General features: G+C 39.5%; 1 protein-coding gene across 1 annotated transcript; it reads left to right on the top strand.

The window, feature by feature from the left end:
* LOC107640313 lies at positions 5,730 to 6,545 on the top strand. Its single transcript, XM_016343844.1, has one exon. It carries the CDS (start codon positions 5,730 to 5,732, stop codon positions 6,543 to 6,545), a length of 816 nt encoding a protein of 271 aa, XP_016199330.1.

Here is a 17,870-nt window from a genome sequence, read left to right as displayed (position 1 = left end):
TTTATTTTTGTTTTTTTACCTATATTTAAAAAAAAAATCAAATTGAGTCTTTTGGCTAAGTTGTAGAACCTTCTTAGCATAATTCCAGAGTCAGATAGAATTAATCAACCTCTCGATTATTCTATCATCTTGCTCTTGTTCTCGCTCTCGCTCTCTTGCTCTTACTGTCCCTCTCTATACGACACCGTGTTGATGATGATGATAATGATTAAGTTTGCTTGCTAGGTATAATAATAAGAACAAGTGGAAATTGGAAGAGAAAAAAAAAAGATGTGCAGTGATTTTTTTTCAATTTTTTATTTTATTTTAAATTCATGGAGATCCGCAGAGACCCCGAATTCTGGCAGATACAGGGTTCCCGTTACCCATCGCGGGGATAGGTGATAAGCAGATATTTTAATAGCTTTTTGGCATCATTTTCATATAGCTTTTAGTATATTTTTTTTAGTTTTTATTAGGTATTTATAGGTTTTAGTGTTAAATTCACATTTTTGGATTCTACTATGAGTTTTTATGTTTTTGTACAATTTCAAGTATTTTCTGGCTAAAATTGAGGAGCTGAAGCAAAAGTCTGATTCAGAGACAGAGAAAGTACTACAGATGTTGTCCGGATCTGACCTTCTTGCACTTGCAAGAGCTTTTTTGGAGCTACAGAAGTCCAAATGGAGCGTTCTCAATGGCTATGAAAATCTGACTTCTAGAGTTTTCCAACAATGTATAATAATCCATACTTTAATTCGGTTTAGAAGGCTCAAAACTGGCATCCAACGCCAGCTTCCTGCCCCCTTCCAGGCGTCCAGCACCCAAAGAGCAGAGACCAGTATCCAAATGCCCAGAGAGGATCCCCTAGCCAGCGTTCAAAGCCCTAGGAGCCTCATAGCACGTGGATATCATCAAAGCTCAGCCCAAACACTCACTAAGTGGGCCCCAGAAGTGGATTTTAGCACTAAAAAGACTGTTTTATCCTTACTAGTCATCTCATTTAGTATTTAAAGTGTATTTTACATTCTCCATAGGGAGGACACACACCATACACGTTTTCACCATTGTATTTTACATCAGTATGAGTTTCTAAACCTCCTAGGTTGAGGGGAGAACCCCTGCTGAGTCCTATGAATTAATAAAAGTATTACTGTTTCTTCTTCGATCCATGTTTGATTAATTCTAAGATGTATATTCGTACTTCAACATGGTGGATAGGATGATCAGTGACAATCAGCTCTGTTCATCACATTAAGATGAACGTGCTTGACAAACACCCGCGTCTATGATGTACCACTATTTCGTGGTACATTCTGTACTTCATTGAGTGGATTTTATCCACTATTCTCACACTTATTCATAGAAATTGCATGGTTTTACATTTTCCTTCCTAATTTTGATCTATAATTGGAAACTTGCTTCCCAAGCCTTTAAATTACCAAAAATTAATTCCCCTTTATACCATTCGATGCCTTGATATGTGTTAATAACTTTTTAGATAAAATTATTCAAGGAATAAAATATAAAAATTTTGTTAATTTATTTGTTATCTTTATTAACAGATTACTTTTTTTTTAAAAATACTACATTAGATAAATTTGACACAAAAATAATGGAATAAAATTACAGAAATTATTTATGTTGTTGGTTTATTATTGATGTTGTGTCTGTGAGACAGGGGTGAGATAAATTCTGTGTTTTTGGCCACAAAATTGATACTGCAATTTTAAACAACACCTGATCAAGCACCTATATTTTTGCAACACTGCTATACTGTGGATTTCGGGATGGTTCATGTTCTGTAATATTTTTTTGTGTATTTTGAGATGTTCATGTTCTGCACTCTATTTCCTTCTCCTCTCATATAAGAAATACCCCCTCTCTTCTTCTCGTAATATTTTTTTATATGACAGAGTATGAGTGCTGTAGATAAAAAGTTTGGTGATTTGATACAACAAGTTAATGAAGATGCTACCAGAATAATTTTTTTATACAAAAGTGAATTAGAGCGTGATGGAAAGTATTATGTTTTGAACTCTGCTAGAGAGACAATAAGAAATCTGATAAACCACTATTTTATGGTATATTTTGGATTGAATTGAGTGGATTTTGTCAACTATTCTCACATATATTCATGTAAATTGCATGTTTTTGAAATTCCTTCCTAATTTGTGCTTAAGAATGAAAACATGCTTTCTAAGCCTTAAAAATGTTAATTCTTAATCTTCTCTTATTACCATTCAATGCCATGATGTGTTTGTTGAGTGATCTCAAGTTTATAGGGCAGGAATGTCTTAGAGGATGGAAATGAAGCATGCAAAAGTGGAAGGAACAGAAAGAATACAATATTTGAGAAGCTGGTGACGACGCGTATGCGTGGCTGACGCGTGCGCGTGACTAAGTACAGCGTCCACCCGACGCGTACGCGTGGCCAGTGCATTATCCAAGCGACGCGTACGCGCGACAAGCATCACGTGCCTCATTAAATAGAAAATGCTTGGGGCGATTTTTGAGCTGATTTTTTGCCCAGTTTTGAGCCTAATTTGAGGATAAGAGGCTCGGAGTGAAAGAGAATGGCATGAATCACCACACACTTTAGTTTTAGTTTTAGTTTGAATTCTAGAGAGAGAAACTCTCACTACTCTCTAAGTTTTAGTGTTATCAATTCAATTTCACTTGGATCCTTTGGTTAGATCTGTGCTAATTCCAATTTTAGATTGCTTTAATTTGTAGTTTCCATCCTCTAATTTCATTTAGTGTTCTTGTTATTCTAGTTATTTTGGATCTTGAATTTGGATCTTGTTGAGATTGATTTCTATTAATGCATTGAGGAATTTCATGTTCATTGTTGTTAATTGCTTTGTTATTGTTAGTTGTTTGTAGTGGATAGCTTTAATTTGAATTGCTTTCTCAATAATGTCTTTTATTCTTACTCACCAAGTGTTTGAGAAAATGTCACTTATAGCTATGGAGTAGATTTCCACTCTTGGCTTGGGGGTTGAGCAATTAGAGACTCTTGAATTGTCAAAGTCTTTTGTTGATTGATAATTAAAAGTTGCTAGTTGACTTGAATTCTACCAAAGCTAAAGCTAGTCTTTCACTAGGATTTGACTAAGATGTGTGGATTAGAGTCAATTATACCACTTGACTTTCCTTCATTGTTAGAAGTTAACTAAGTGGGAGCAATGGACAATTCTTGTCACAATTAATGATGATAATGAGGATAGGAATTCCAATTCTCACTCCTAGCCAGGGTTTTTACGTTGTTTGATTGTTAATTGTTAATTGCTTTGATTTCTAGTTGTTTACTTCTCTTGCCTTCAACTCCAAACATCCCCAAGGAACCCCTAACCAATGATGTGCATACTATGGCAACTCCTAGGAAAAACGACCCGGGATTCCACTCCTGGTTATTGATTTTATTGTTGTGACACACTTTCTAACTTTGATTAGAGGATATATTGTTGGTTTATACTATGCTTACAACGGAATTCTTTTAGTAAATTCTATACCGACATTTATCTTCGCGTCAAGTTTTGGCACCATTGCTGGGGAGTTGCATATGTGTGCCATGTTATTGGTTGGTGTAAATATGTTCATATGTGAATATTTGTACTTTCCTTGATTGTTTGCTAGTTTGGTTATTAGTTAGGATTCATTTTTAATAGCATTTAGTAGTTACTTTGCTTAGTGTATTTTGTTGTCATTAACTCTATGTTTCTATCATTGAATGACGTGTTCACTACTGGATCTGAACTTAGCCTCATTTGATCCCAAAATTGAAAGGACTTTATCTCACATTAGGCAAACTCGGCGTCGGTTAGCCTTTGGAGGTGGTGAAGGGGTTTCTACCAATTCACCAACCTTATCCGAGGTTGAATCAAAAGCATCATTTGAGGAAGGAACTATCTACTCTTCCATTGATACTATTAATATCTCTTCCATTGATTTAGGTACCGATACTATGGCCGCTCCTAGAAGAATCACTCTCAAGGAGGCGAGAGCTCCGGACTTCATCCTCCAACCATTTCAAATGCGTAATCCGAATTTGAATGCCGATTTTGAGCTAAAGACCGGGTTGATTAATCTACTTCCTAAGTTCCATGGTCTACCCGCTCAAGATCCCATCAAGCACCTTAGAGACTTTCAAGCAGCTTGTTCAACTACTAGGCGGTATGGTGCGAATGGGGTTGCCATTTGGTTATATGCCTTCCCATTTTCTCTTGAGAGAAGAGCTAAAGAATGGTTCTATACTTAATCCGAGGAGGTTGTCACTAATTGGAATTTGCTTAGAAGGGAGTTTTTGGATAAATTATTCCCACCGGAAGTGACGGATAGGTTGAGAAAAGAGATTTCATGTATCATTCAAGGTGACTCGGAAATTCTCTATGAGTATTGGGAACGCTTTAGAAAACTCCTTGATTCATGTCCTCATCACATGATTGACGATTTGGTGTTGATTAGGTACTTTTGCCAAGGCATGAAACCTCAAGATAAGATCCTTTTGGATGTTTCGAGTAACGGCTCTTTAACGAAGTACAAAACGGCGGAAGAAGCATGGCAACTCATTGCCGATCTAGCCGAATCTACCCAACATGCAAGACAAAGAAACAATCATCCAAGGGCCATCAATGAAGTTTCCTCTAATGAGTCTGCCCTCACCAAGACCTTATGGGAGATGACCACCATCCTCAAGCAAATCCATCAAAATCAACAACAACCTCCTCCACAACAACAATACCAAATGGTAGTCCCACAAAAAATGTGTGAAGTTTGTGCTTTTAACTCTCACTATACTGATGAATGTCCACAACTCTAAGAGGAGAATACCGTGGCAGCCACCAACGCTTACTTCAACCGTCTAAATCAAGGAGGTAACTATCAACAAGGGAAAAATTATAACCAAGGGTGGCAAAACCAAGGGTATCAATACAATTACAACCAAGGAGGGAGAGACAATGGTGCAAGTCAAAGGGAAAACAATAATTTTCAACAAAATCGCTATCAACAAAATCCTCCCTACCAACAACAAAACCAAGGTCAAAGATACCAACCACCTCACCAAAGGCAAGCTCAAGTGCCTCAAATTACCCAACCACAAGTTCCTCAAATCACCTACCATTCTTCTTCCTCCAATCAAGCTCCAACAGATGATACCCTTCGCATTATTCTTCAAGGGCAAAGAGAGCTTCAAACCACACTCACCTCTACTCTCTAAGAGCTTATATCCCGCTTACCTTTACCCTCCAACAATAACCAAAGCGCCTTCCAACCTTCAAGCTCAAGTGCACTTCCCTCTCAACCATTGCCCAACCCAAAGGGTAGTATCAATGCTATCTTATTTCGGTCCGGCACCATACTACAAGAGAGGAGCTCCAAGGAATCAAAGGCGAAGGAGGCTACAATTGATGAAGACATTGTTGAGGTAGAGGATGTAGAAGATGAGGAAGAGGTACAAGAAATTGTTGAAGAGGAAGTTGCTCAAGCCAGGAAAAGTGGCTCCAAGGAAGAAGATATCTTTAAAGAAGCCATGCCAATCCCATTTTCCATTTTGACAAAGAGGACTAAAAAGCAAGTGGAGCTAGATCCCAAAATGGTAGATATCTTCAAAAAGGTTGAGGTAACCATTCCCCTTTTGGATGCTATTCGCCAAGTTCCTAAGCTAAGTTTTTAAAAGATTTGTGCATGAACAAGGAAAGATTAATGAATTAGAAACTATTCCTTTGGGTAGCTCAATTTCTACTTTGATGGGTGCTATACCAGAGAGATGTGGCGATCCCAGTCCTTGCTTAGTTTCTTACACTATAGATGATGTTGAATTTGTAGATTGTATGTGTGATCTTGGTGCTTGTGTGAGCATTATGCCTTTGTTTGTTTACAATGAATTGGACCTTTCACCATTGAAAATATCGGCAGCTCGTTTTGTTTTAGTCGACAAGAGCATTATATCTGTGGCCGGTATTGCTGAGGATGTCTTAGTGAGCATCAAGGGATTAATCTTCCCAATTGATTTTTACATCCTAGAGATGCTTCCTAATGACTCCGGGAAGCCGTCATCCATTCTATTAGGGAGGCCTTTCTTGAAGACTTCTAGGTTTAAGCTGGATGCATTTTCGGGCACTTATTCTTTTGAGATTGCTGGTAAATCCGTGAGCTTTAATTTGGATGAGACTATGAAGCATCTGCCGGTGGACCGTTCTATCTTCCGGTGTGATTTGATTGATGAAGTTGTAGTTGAGATCCACCATGAGACTCCTCATGAGATGAGTATGAGTAAAAGTCTAAATGTGGGGAAGAATTGTGACTATGATGTGGACTTCCCACCACCTCCACTATTGCAAGAAGACTCTAATGAGGAGTTGCAATCTTTCGCTCTCCAATCAAAGTGTGCCTTCTTAGAGGAAGATGAGGTAATTGAGTCGGAAGAAGTGAATACTAATGTATATTTCACCCAACCTCCTAAATTTGATGTGTTTTATAATGAAGAAGGCTTAGAGGAGGTTGATGAAGGGTACTACAAAATGTTGAAGTGGACTTTACCCAACTCCCCAAATTTGATTTGATTGATAATGAGGAATATTTAAAGACAGTGGATGGGAAAAATCTACAACATGTTGATGAAGAAGAGTCAAAACACCAAGAAGTGAAGGTGCTCATGCATGAGCAAATTGAGTATATGACAATTTCACCAAGGAGCTTCATAGGCCCACATCAATATGCTATCTTGGAAACAGATTCTCAACTTCAAATCCTTCTTGGAATGCTAAATGGTGAGCAAATGAATGTTGAGTGGCAAAGAGATCAAAGTCCATCAAAGAAACCAAATCAACATTTGAGGTCTAAGCATGGTGCAACGAAAAGATGAGGGGATTCCAAGGTGTAGTAGGGTATCTCAATAGGAATTCAAGAATTATGCCATCCACACGGAATCATAAGGATCACCAAGAAGAAGTTCTTGAAGACTTAGCGGACCTCACTTTGGATCCCAAAGAACTTGTGAAGGCCAAACATCGGTGGAGACTCAAGAAGGAATGGAAGCATAGACCGTCATAACAAGAGCTCATTGACCGTCCAACTTAAGGACGTTAAAGAAAAGTGTTAGGTGGGAGACACCTCAACATGGTATGATCTTCCTAGTTTGCATCTTCTTTAACTTTATTTTCATCTTTTTTAGTAGAAATGTTTGATTAGATATAGTAGGAGTTTCTTGAATTTGATTAGATATGTTGGCAATTTTGTGGTTGCCTTGAATTTTTAAGTGTTTTTGGAGTATTTTGCTTATCTAGGTGCCTAAAGTGTGCTTAATTACACTTCCCCTATATTATGAAAAAAAAAGGGGCACCTCACATGTGCGTGTGCCTGGCGCGTACGCGTGACCCTGAAAACACCACCATACCAGAATAGTGCGGGGAGGGTGCTGCTGCATAGTTCCAAAACAGAGAGTTGTGCTGGAATCATGCGGGTGGGGTGCTAGGCGCACAACCAATGCCACGCGTACGTGTGGCTGACGCGTACGCGTCATCTATTTTTTCTCCTACCCACGCGTGTGTGTGACCGACGCGTATGCGTTACACTTGTTTCATGAATTGTGAATTTTTTATGCTGAAATGCTGCTGCTGCATCGTTCAAAAAGCAGAGAGTTGTGCTGAAACCATGCGAGTGTTGTGCAAAGAGCACGAAAAGTCTCCACGCGTAAGCACGACTTACGCATACGCGTCACCTTCTCTTTTCTGCTTCTCACGCGCGTCATAAGCGTTTTCTCCCTCCCACACGTACGCGTGACTGACGCGTACGCGTCGCTTTCTGAATTCAAATAAAGGGCGCGCTGCCCTGTTTCCTTCTCTTTACTTCTTCCTTCTTTATTTCTTTCCTACTTCTTCTTCTTTCTTTCTTTCTTCTTCTTCAATTTTCCATTTTTCACCATTACTCACTTACATGTCTCCATTTTTTTACCTTTCTTTTTTTTTTAAAAAATTTACTTCTCCACTTCTCTCTTTCTAATTTTCATTTGCTTGTGATACTTGATCACCTTTGTTCTTGTTGTTTGAGATTTTATTTTGCTATATGTAATTAGTTCTTCATCCTTATTTTCTATACTTGTTATTTTTTTCTCCTTAGTGTTGGTTATTTCGTACTTAATTTTTGTGAATCCAATAGATTGCTTTGGTGGCTCTTATTGCTTGGTGATGCATACCTTGTGCATTCTAATCTTGCTATTCTTGTAACATCATGCATGAAGTGTTGGTTTATTCCTCTCTAACTCCATATTCGTTTATCTTTGTGCCCATTGCTTTCGAGTTAGAGTGGGTTAGTGCTTTTCTCATGTCTTCACTATTCTTGCACGTGTTTATCTTTATTAATTTCAATTTGAGTTGCTCTTTTCTTGTTTTATACTTGTGTGCCTCTTGACACATGCATCAAGTGCTAGTGATATGCCTTAATGCTTTTATTGCTTTCTCCCTTACATATTGTAGCTACCATGTAATGGAGAGATCCTATTCTTGTTTGGCTTTATTCTTTGCTAGCACTTTCTTAATATTTTGTCCTTCTCTCTAAGCTTCAAATTTCCCCATTTCCCTCATTTTCAGGACAATCGCCGAGAGAGGATGCACCTTAGTTGTCTATCCCATCCATGGAGGCCGGAGACCGATACCCCGGAGGCCCCTTCAAATTTTGGCAAAAAATGCAATCGAGAGGTGGACATGGAGGCGCCCCTGTCACACCATCCTTAGACCATTGAAAGTGGCAATTTCAGATCCACTTGCACATCTTTACATGCACCAAGGACGGTGTAATCTTTAAGTGTGGGAGGTCAAGGACCGACTTTTGTGGGTAACAATTCCTTTCTCCAACACCCAATCTTTAATTTTCTTTGTTAGTTAGTATAATTTACCTTTTATAGTTAGTCATTTGCATGATAGATCGCATTATAGTTAGAATTTGTGCATAATCTACTACTTCCTTCTTGTTTAGACTACTTGGTTGAAGTGATGAATTCCTTTCCAAGAAAACTGTTTTAGGGCATTTCACTAATTTGAATCAAAATTTTTGTTGAACTTGCTTGAAGAAATTTATTTTGGAACATGATTTTAGAGCTAGAACAGACAAGCCTAGTGAGATTTTGAACCTATTTGATTGGTTGCATTTTATCAACTAATATATTTTGTTTCGGTGTGTGTTTTCTCTAAGACTGTGATCTTTGTCTTGCTTGATTCTATATTTCCATTGTTTGATGTATGAATGCATTTATGTGATTGAGGCCTTTATTTCACTAAGCTCACATACCCAAATGGCCTTACCCTTTCATCATCCTTTGCAACCCAATGTTGAGTCTATTTTACCCCATTTTTTCTCTATTTTAGCACATCACTAACTCTAAATGGGAAAAAATTTTCTTAATTTGAATCTTTGGTTAGCTTAGACTAGTGAGAGTGTGTATAATTTAAGTGTGGAGAAATTGGGTATGGGAACGTTTGATTTGAGAATTAGGTATTGTATATCTTTGTAAAAATGTGAAAAAGATAGTTGAGCACATGTTCGTGCATTTAATACCTTAATCATATGCATTGATCTCTCGTATATATGTTATCCACCACATATATAAAAAGAATAAAAAGAAAAATAAGAAAAACAAAAGAAAAAAAACTAAAATAAAAGAAAAAAAAGCAATAAAAAAGGGAGAAAAATGCCCCAAAGTAAGTGGTGATAGCAATACATATGTATTGTACCCAAATTCGGGATGCATGAATATGTGGCAAAAGATAGTTGATAAACCCATATTTCATGAGTTCTTTTGTGCTTAATTAGAGTGATTTATTCAACTCTTCACCTACTTATTCACATTAATTGCATGGTTTTACCTTCCCTTCCTTATTATGTCATATTGTGAAAAACATGTTTCCTAAGCTTTAAAAATTAATTATTTTAATTACTTTTGTTTCCATTCGATGCCGTGATTAGTGTGTTGAGTAGTTTCAGATTTTCTAAGGCAGAATGACTTAAAGGATGGAAAAGGAAACATACAAAAATGGAAGGAGAAAGCAAAACGGAGCTTTGAAGGAAACTGGTATTCACGCGATCGCATGGATGACGCGATCGCGTGTCAAGCACGAATCAGCAGCGACGCGCCCGCATGACTGACGCGACCGCGCGCCTTAAGCAGAACGCATATGAGTAACTCTGGATCCCAGGTTTAATGTTCTTTTAATTTAGTTTTACTTTTATTTATTTATTCCAACATTTGAATTGATTATTATAATTTGATTTACGAATTATTCCATGTTACAGACAATTATTTGAATTAATTATAATTGAGGTATTTTCAGTTTATGATTGTTCTCTTTGATTTAAGTCACCATTGCTTCCTATCTAAGGATATTTTTATTATTCCAGCAATTTTACTTTTTCCCCTTTTGGTTCTGGTTAAGAATTTAGTAACTCAACATAATTGATATACCCAGCTGAAAGATATGGTGGACAACCTTGTAACTACCAACAAGCCCCCCCCCGTGCATATGAACCATCCTTTCAACATAACCTCGAACCCCCACACTCACAAGCTTCTCTTCACCATTCGCCATCATATGATCCTTCCTTACCCCAATACCAATCCAATCGTTCCCAATCATCACCACTTTCCTTTGTATCATGTCCAAGTCTGGCAAACCGCGAAGCAGAGGATCGCCTAAAAGAAACAGTAATTAAATTTCAAACAATCATTCAACAACTGGAGCAAGCACTAATTCAATGGGCCACTAGGCGCTCAAATATACAAGGATCAACCACAGCTCCATGTGGACAGCCCGATGAAGAGCGTAGCATGAAAGAAATACTAGAGACTCCAGTGGACAAGATAGAGAATGAATTCGTACTAGAACAAGTGGAAGAAGCTGTCATTGTTCAAGAAGAAGAGTTTGGTTGAAGATCTAGGAGATTCTGAACTTCCTTGGGAATCCAGAATTGAGGAAAACTCCGTCCAAGATGCTACAGTTGATGCTAAGGAGGATACCGTACAATCTCCAAGGCAAGTCGTTTACAAAGAATCAGACGGAATAATCCAAGAAGCAAATTTCCTTGATGATGATAGTCACAAGTCTAGTTCTCCTAGTGATGAACTTGCGTCCGCAAGTGAATTCTCTGAGATCGAAGAATTTTTCCCAAGTGAATATGAAGATGATGCGGAGGTAGATTTCTCTCAACCTCCAATCTATGACTCGAGTGATGAGGAAGACATAGAAGATTTTGACCAGGATACAGATACAATTGAAGATCTTTGCAAGGAAGTGGGAGAATTCACAGAAGAGCACAAGGAAACGGAACTTGTAGAACCACCAAAAACACCTGTCCCAAGGCTATTACCACCTAATACAAGCTTCAAGTGGGTACAATCCTTAACTTATAACTTTACTTATTCACTTGAATATGGTTTACTTGAAACAGATGGCCAGCTTAGAGCTCTCTGCGGCTTTAAGAGTAAAAGGGAAATGGCTCGTACTCAGAGCTGGTGCACAAGGTTCAATAAGGTTCCACGCTTCACTTCAAAGTACACGGATTGGTATCATGCTCAATCACATGGATCACGGAAAACGTTTGGTCACCAAGGTGAGATTCTACTTTTTAACCCGCCCGAATGGAGACATGTAGATCAAGACGGAGGCGGATTTAAAAGCAAGGCTTGGAATCCTGGAGTTTATTCTGACATTTGTCATCCCAGGAGCCTAACAATATATTTAAAGTTGTTCGGAAGCTTTGCGTGCTTAGTTTGGGACCCCGGAGGCCATTGGCATTCCAAGCACTGGTGGAGATTTTTGGACAAATTTAAACATAAGCCACCATAACAGGATACTCCTCCAATGTCCAACTTAAGGACTTTAACTAAAAGTGCTAGGTGGGAGACAACCCACCAGGGTATGGTCGCTTCTTTTTCAATTTATTTCTTGTTAATTGCTTTCATTTTTCCTTTTTCATTTTAATTTATTAAACCTGGAATCATGCATAACATTCTTATTAATCATTGCATTCTGCATTTTTCATGCACAAAAAAAAAGGGATGCACGACGCGACTGCATGCCCCATGCGATCGCGTCATATCGCGGAAAACACCACCCGCGCGACCGCGTGACCCACGCGGCCGCGTGATATATATATATCGGCGTAAGGATCCAACAAACAGAAAGTTAAGCTGGAATCGTGCGGCCCCTGTGCATTTCGCACAAATTGGCCCACGCGATCGCATGCCCCATGCGACCGCGTCACTTGCACAATACCAATCCCACGCGACCGCGTGAGCGACGCGATCGCGTTGCATGGATTGCACATCACCCCAAAAGGAGACAGAGAGTTGCGCACCCAGCCGCGCCCCCTCCCTCTCCGCCACCCACCGCACCCCCCTTCTTCTATCACCAACCCAAAACCCTCGCCGCCACTGCCCCCATCAGCAGCCACCGCGACACCGTGCCCCGCCACCGCGCCGGACACCGCCGCAGCCACCTTCTTCCCCGTTCCACCCCTTCCGCCTACCAGGTTCCGCAAAACGCAACCCCCTTTTATCCGTTCGTCGTTTTTTTCTGTACTCTTTTTTTTTCCATTTCTGTTCATCATTAGGATAGATAGATATGCATGCTGTAGTGGATTTTTAGGTTGTTAGGTAGCTTAGGCTGTGGTTAGTGGATCTAGGTCTGTTTACTTGCACTGTTCTTACTTCTGTTTTATCCTATGTGCAAATCTGTTGCTGCTATAATCATGATTCATATGCTGCTTTCTTGTATGTTGCTGCTGTTTACATTGAGTTTGTATGTTTATTTTATATCTATGTACATGCAGCTTGATTTTTTTAATTCATATGAACTGATATGATTGCTGTTTATTTCCCGGGACAATCCAATTTTAGCCGGAATGCTGCCCAAATTTTTTTTTTTTTTTGAAAATTGTTTTCATTCTTGTTTTGGTTTGGCAACTCTATTTTACTCTGCTTTTTCCAAACCATTTCATGAATGCTAGGGCCACTTTCTTATCCTCTTTGATTTCCTGGTTCATAACCTGCATTTGTGATTCACTGATTCCAATTTCTGATTTCTTTATTTCTATTCAAATTAACATCACCCTGTTTTCTTTATTCAATTATGAGTACTTCTATTCTTACCTGTGAATCCTTGTTATATGGAATTTTTTCTATGCCACTTACTTTCCTAACTCACTAATTTTAATTTACTAATTTCTTTTTACCATACTAACCATCTTGATCTTTTTTTTATCACTTTCACTTCCTCTAACTTTCTCACTATGGCATATTGATTTTTTTCTTTCCATTTAATATTCATTCAATCACATTTCAATTACTCATTTTCCTTATTCTATTTCTCCCTTACCGTTTTGAGTTTCCTTTATTTAAATTGCCTATTTGCTTTCCTATTTTTTCCATTTCCTGATTTTCTATTTTTCAGGATGTCTGCCTCACAAAGAAAAGGCAAAGGCAAGGCTACTGGCAAGCGCAAGCGAAGAGATTCCTCCCAGTCCATCATTGCTCTAATGCACGATTCCTCATGGCGGGAGAAGAACTTCACACAGCAGGAAAAAGCTGACCAGCTGCTCCCTTCGACTGATCCTATAAAATTTGCAAATCGGTATTGTGAGCTGAAGTACCCGACTTTTGCAAACTCCAGAAATCTATACCTGGAACGTACCTTGAAGATTCCAGAAGCCCTCCAGCAATACACCACTGAGCAAATCAAGCAAAGGGGCTGGTTCTTTCTGGAGAGACCACTGACAGAGGTCAATGCATCTTGGGTCCAGGAATTCTATTGCAACTACTACCTTACTACCCTAGATGCAGTGAACCTGAGGGGAAAGCAAATTCTGGTCACTGAGGAGGCCATAGAGACCATTCTCCAGCTCCCAGCCAAGCCCGATCAGCCATATGGTTATGCACAGGCTGAGGAGGACATGGGCCAGATGCGGTTTGATTGGGATGCTGTGAAGGCACGGATAGCTCTCGACCCTGCTGTTCCTTGGGAGATGGGTCAGGACACCACTATGCCTAGAGGGATCAAGAGAGTACACTTGAATGATGAGGCTCGGCTATGGCATCAGATCTTGAGCAACTATGTGATGCCGAGTACTCATGAGACTGAGATCCCGGTTGCCATGATCACCCTCCTCTGGTGTGTGCTGGAGGGTAAGGACCTGTACTTGCCTCGTTTTATCCGGCATTATATGGCCAGGGTCCACGTCCGAGGCACCCTCCCCTTTCCTTACCTGGTTACACGGCTAGGCCATCAGGCTGATGTGCCTTGGGAGGATGCCGATGAGCGACCACCAGCAGCGGACTGCAGGAAGATCATCCCTCACAGCAGGAACTTCCTTGCTTTGGGCTACAGACCACCACCTGTCACTGCTACTGATGAGACAGCCCCTCCGTCTGCTGGACCCTCTTCATCCACAGCTGCCCCAGCGGCCCCTGCTACCACCACTGCACCTCCACCCGCCTCTGAGCCGGTTTATCGCCTCGTGCACCGTCTATTCCGCCAGCTTGATCAGATGGAGCACCGTAACAGGCGCCGGTATGAGAGATTGGAGCGCCGCAGCAGGCGACGCTATTCCCATCTGAAGCTGATGATCAGACAGGGCGCCGACATCCCCTCCGAGCCCGACACACCATCAGAGCCATCAGAGGAGGAGGAGGATGAGCACGAGAAGGAGCCTCATCAGCAGGCAGGCACAGAGCACGCTACACCACAGCAGGAGGCCCCACATCAGCTTGAGGCTGTAGATCCGGAGATCCCGCTCCAGTCAGTCCCCCCTCTACAACAGCCAGACTCTCAGCCCACTACCGCCACAGAGACCCCAGCTACCATCCCTACCAGTGATGACACTCCTTCACACCCGGCTTGATTGAGCATCGGGGACGATGCTTCATTTTAAGTGTGGGGAGGTCGCCATCTCTGGCGTTTATTTTGGTGAACTAGTACATACTTTTTCTTTTATTTTGGATATTTTTCTGTATTTTTTTCTTTATTTTTATTTTTTTATTTTCTGAGTATTTATACATACTTAGCCTTATACATATATCCTTACCCTTTGCCTTGACCCCATTACAACCTTAATTAAAGACCTCATGAGTTTTGGTATGACTATGTTCTATAATTGTTGATTGGTTTGACGAAAAACAAGGTTATAGAAAGGAAGAATAAAAAGAAAAATAGAGCGGTTAACCCAATAAACACTGAGTGATTAGAGAGAAAACACAAAATCCAGTGAGGGTTCAAAAGCTCATTAACATTTATCTCTGATTGTCTTGCAAGTTTTTTTCTCTCATCTCATTTGCAAAAAGTGCTTTATTATTTGAGGGTTAGCTATATATGTATATATATCTCCTTGAGAATGTGAAATAATTTGACTACATATAGGCTTTATATATGAGTGGATGAATTAGAATTGCATGACTCATTAGGTATATGCATTTAGCATAGGTTGCATTTCATAACATTCCATCACTTTAACCTTAATTATTTACCTTGGATTTAGCATGAGGACATGCTAGTGTTTAAGTGTGGGGAGGTTGATAAACCCATATTTCATGAGTTCTTTTGTGCTTAATTAAAGTGATTTATTCAACTCTTCACCTACTTATTCACATTAATTGCATGGTTTTACCTTCCCTTCCTTATTATGTCATATTGTGAAAAACATGTTTCCTAAGCTTTAAAAATTAATTATTTTAATTACTTTTGTTTCCATTCAATGCCGTGATTAGTGTGTTGAGTAGTTTCAGATTTTCTAAGGCAGAATGACTTAAAGGATGGAAAAGGAAACATACAAAAATGGAAGGAGAAAGCAAAACGGAGCTTTGAAGGAAACTGGTATTCACGCGATCGCATGGATGACGCGATCGCGTGTCAAGCACGAATCAGCAGTGACGCGACCGCATGACTGACGCGACCGCGCGCCTTAAGCAGAACGCACATGATGCGGTCGCATGACTGACGCGACCGCGTGGAAAGGAAAAGCTCTAAATGACGCGACCGCGTGACCCACGCGGACGCGTGACCCACGCGGACGCGTGACAGAGGCCACGCACCAGAAATTACAGAATACGCCCCCAGCGAATTCTGAAGCCCTTTTTGGCCCAGATCCAAGTACAGACAGCATAGACCAGAGGTTATAAAGTGTGGGAATGCATCCATTCAGGGAGAGCTCGCATATTTTACCTTTCAATGATTTAGATTTAGTTGAGAGGGAGATCTTCTCTCTCTCTTTTAGGATTTAGGATTTCTTCTTGTTTTAAGAGTAACTCTGGATCTCAGGTTTAATGTTCTTTTAATTTAGTTTTACTTTTATTTATTTATTCCAACATTTGAATTGATTATTATAATTTGATTTACGAATTATTCCATGTTACAGACAGTTATTTGAATTAATGATAATTGAGGTATTTTCAGTTTATGATTGTTCTCTTTTATTTAAGTCACCATTGCTTCCTATCTAAGGATATTTTTATTATTCCAGCAATTTTACTTTTTCTCCTTTTGGTTCTGGTTAAGAATTTAGTAACTCAACAGTTATTAAACTCAACATAATTGATAATCGTTATCTTGCTAATTGAGCTGAACTTAAGCAATCCCAACCTTTTCTTAAGGAAATAAATAGGATTCAAAGGTCAATTTAATTAGTCCCCTGACTTTCCTTTGCCCTAGTAAAGGTTGACCAAGTGGAGTTTAGATTCAACTTTCATTATAGTTGAGAGAGATAACTACGTTGGACCTCCGACTTCTCTTACCTTGCCAAAAGTTTACTTTATAGTATTTATTTATTTTAATTGCCATTTACTTTACTTGTCATTTAAATTACTTGCTTCTCATCTTCTAAACCCCGATTACAACCTTTATAGCCAATAATAAGAACACACTTCCTCGCAGTTCCTTGAGAAGACGACCCGAGGTTTGAATACTCGGTTAACAATTTCTAAAGGGGTTTGTTACTTGTGACACCCAAAACGTTTGTACGAAGGGATTTTTGTTGGTTTAGAGACTATATCTACAACACGACTATTTTTATGATATTCTTTACTAGCAAAAATCCCAACGTCAATAGTCAATGGGTAGTTAGGTTTTGTATTTTGATTACATGGATTGTCTTAGGTTAGATGGGAAGTTTAGGTTAATCAAGGATTCAAACTTTAGTCCACTTGACCAAATACAATCCTACATTAACCCTAACCCCATTACAACTCTTGAAAAACCACTATCTTATGGTATATTTTGAATTGAATTGAGTGGATTTTGTCAACTATTCTTACACTTATTCATGTAAATTGCATGTTTTGAGATTCCTTCCTAATTTGTTCTTAAGAATGAAAACATGTTTCCTAGGCCTTAAAAATGTTAATTCTTAATCCTCTCTTATTATCATTCGATGCCGTGATGTGTTTGTTGAGTGATCTCAGATTTATAGGGCAGGAATGACTTAGAGGATGGAAAGGAAGCGTGCAAAAGTGGAAGAAACACAAAGAATTAAAGATTTGAGAAGCTGGTGACGACGCGTATGCGTGGCTAACGCGTGCGCGTGACTAAGTGCAGCGTCCACCCGACGCGTACACATGACTGATGCGTACTCGTGGCCAGTGCATTATCCAAGCGACACGTACGTGTGACAAGTGTCACGTGCCTCATTAAAGAGAAAACGCTGGGGGCGATTTCTGAGCTGATTTTTGGCCCACTTTCAAGCCCAATTTGAGGATAAGAGGCTGGAAGTGAAAGAGAATGGCATGAATCACCACACACTTTAGTTTTAGTTTTAGTTTGAATTCTAGAGAGAGAAACTCTCACTACTCTCTAGATTTTAGTGTTCTCAATTCAATTTTACTTGGATCCTTTAGTTAGATCTGTGTTAAT

The sequence above is a fragment of the Arachis ipaensis genome, chromosome B05 (assembly GCF_000816755.2).
Source record: "Arachis ipaensis cultivar K30076 chromosome B05, Araip1.1, whole genome shotgun sequence".
Lineage (NCBI taxonomy): Eukaryota > Viridiplantae > Streptophyta > Magnoliopsida > Fabales > Fabaceae > Arachis > Arachis ipaensis.
This window is presented reverse-complemented; position numbering and strand designations above follow the sequence as displayed.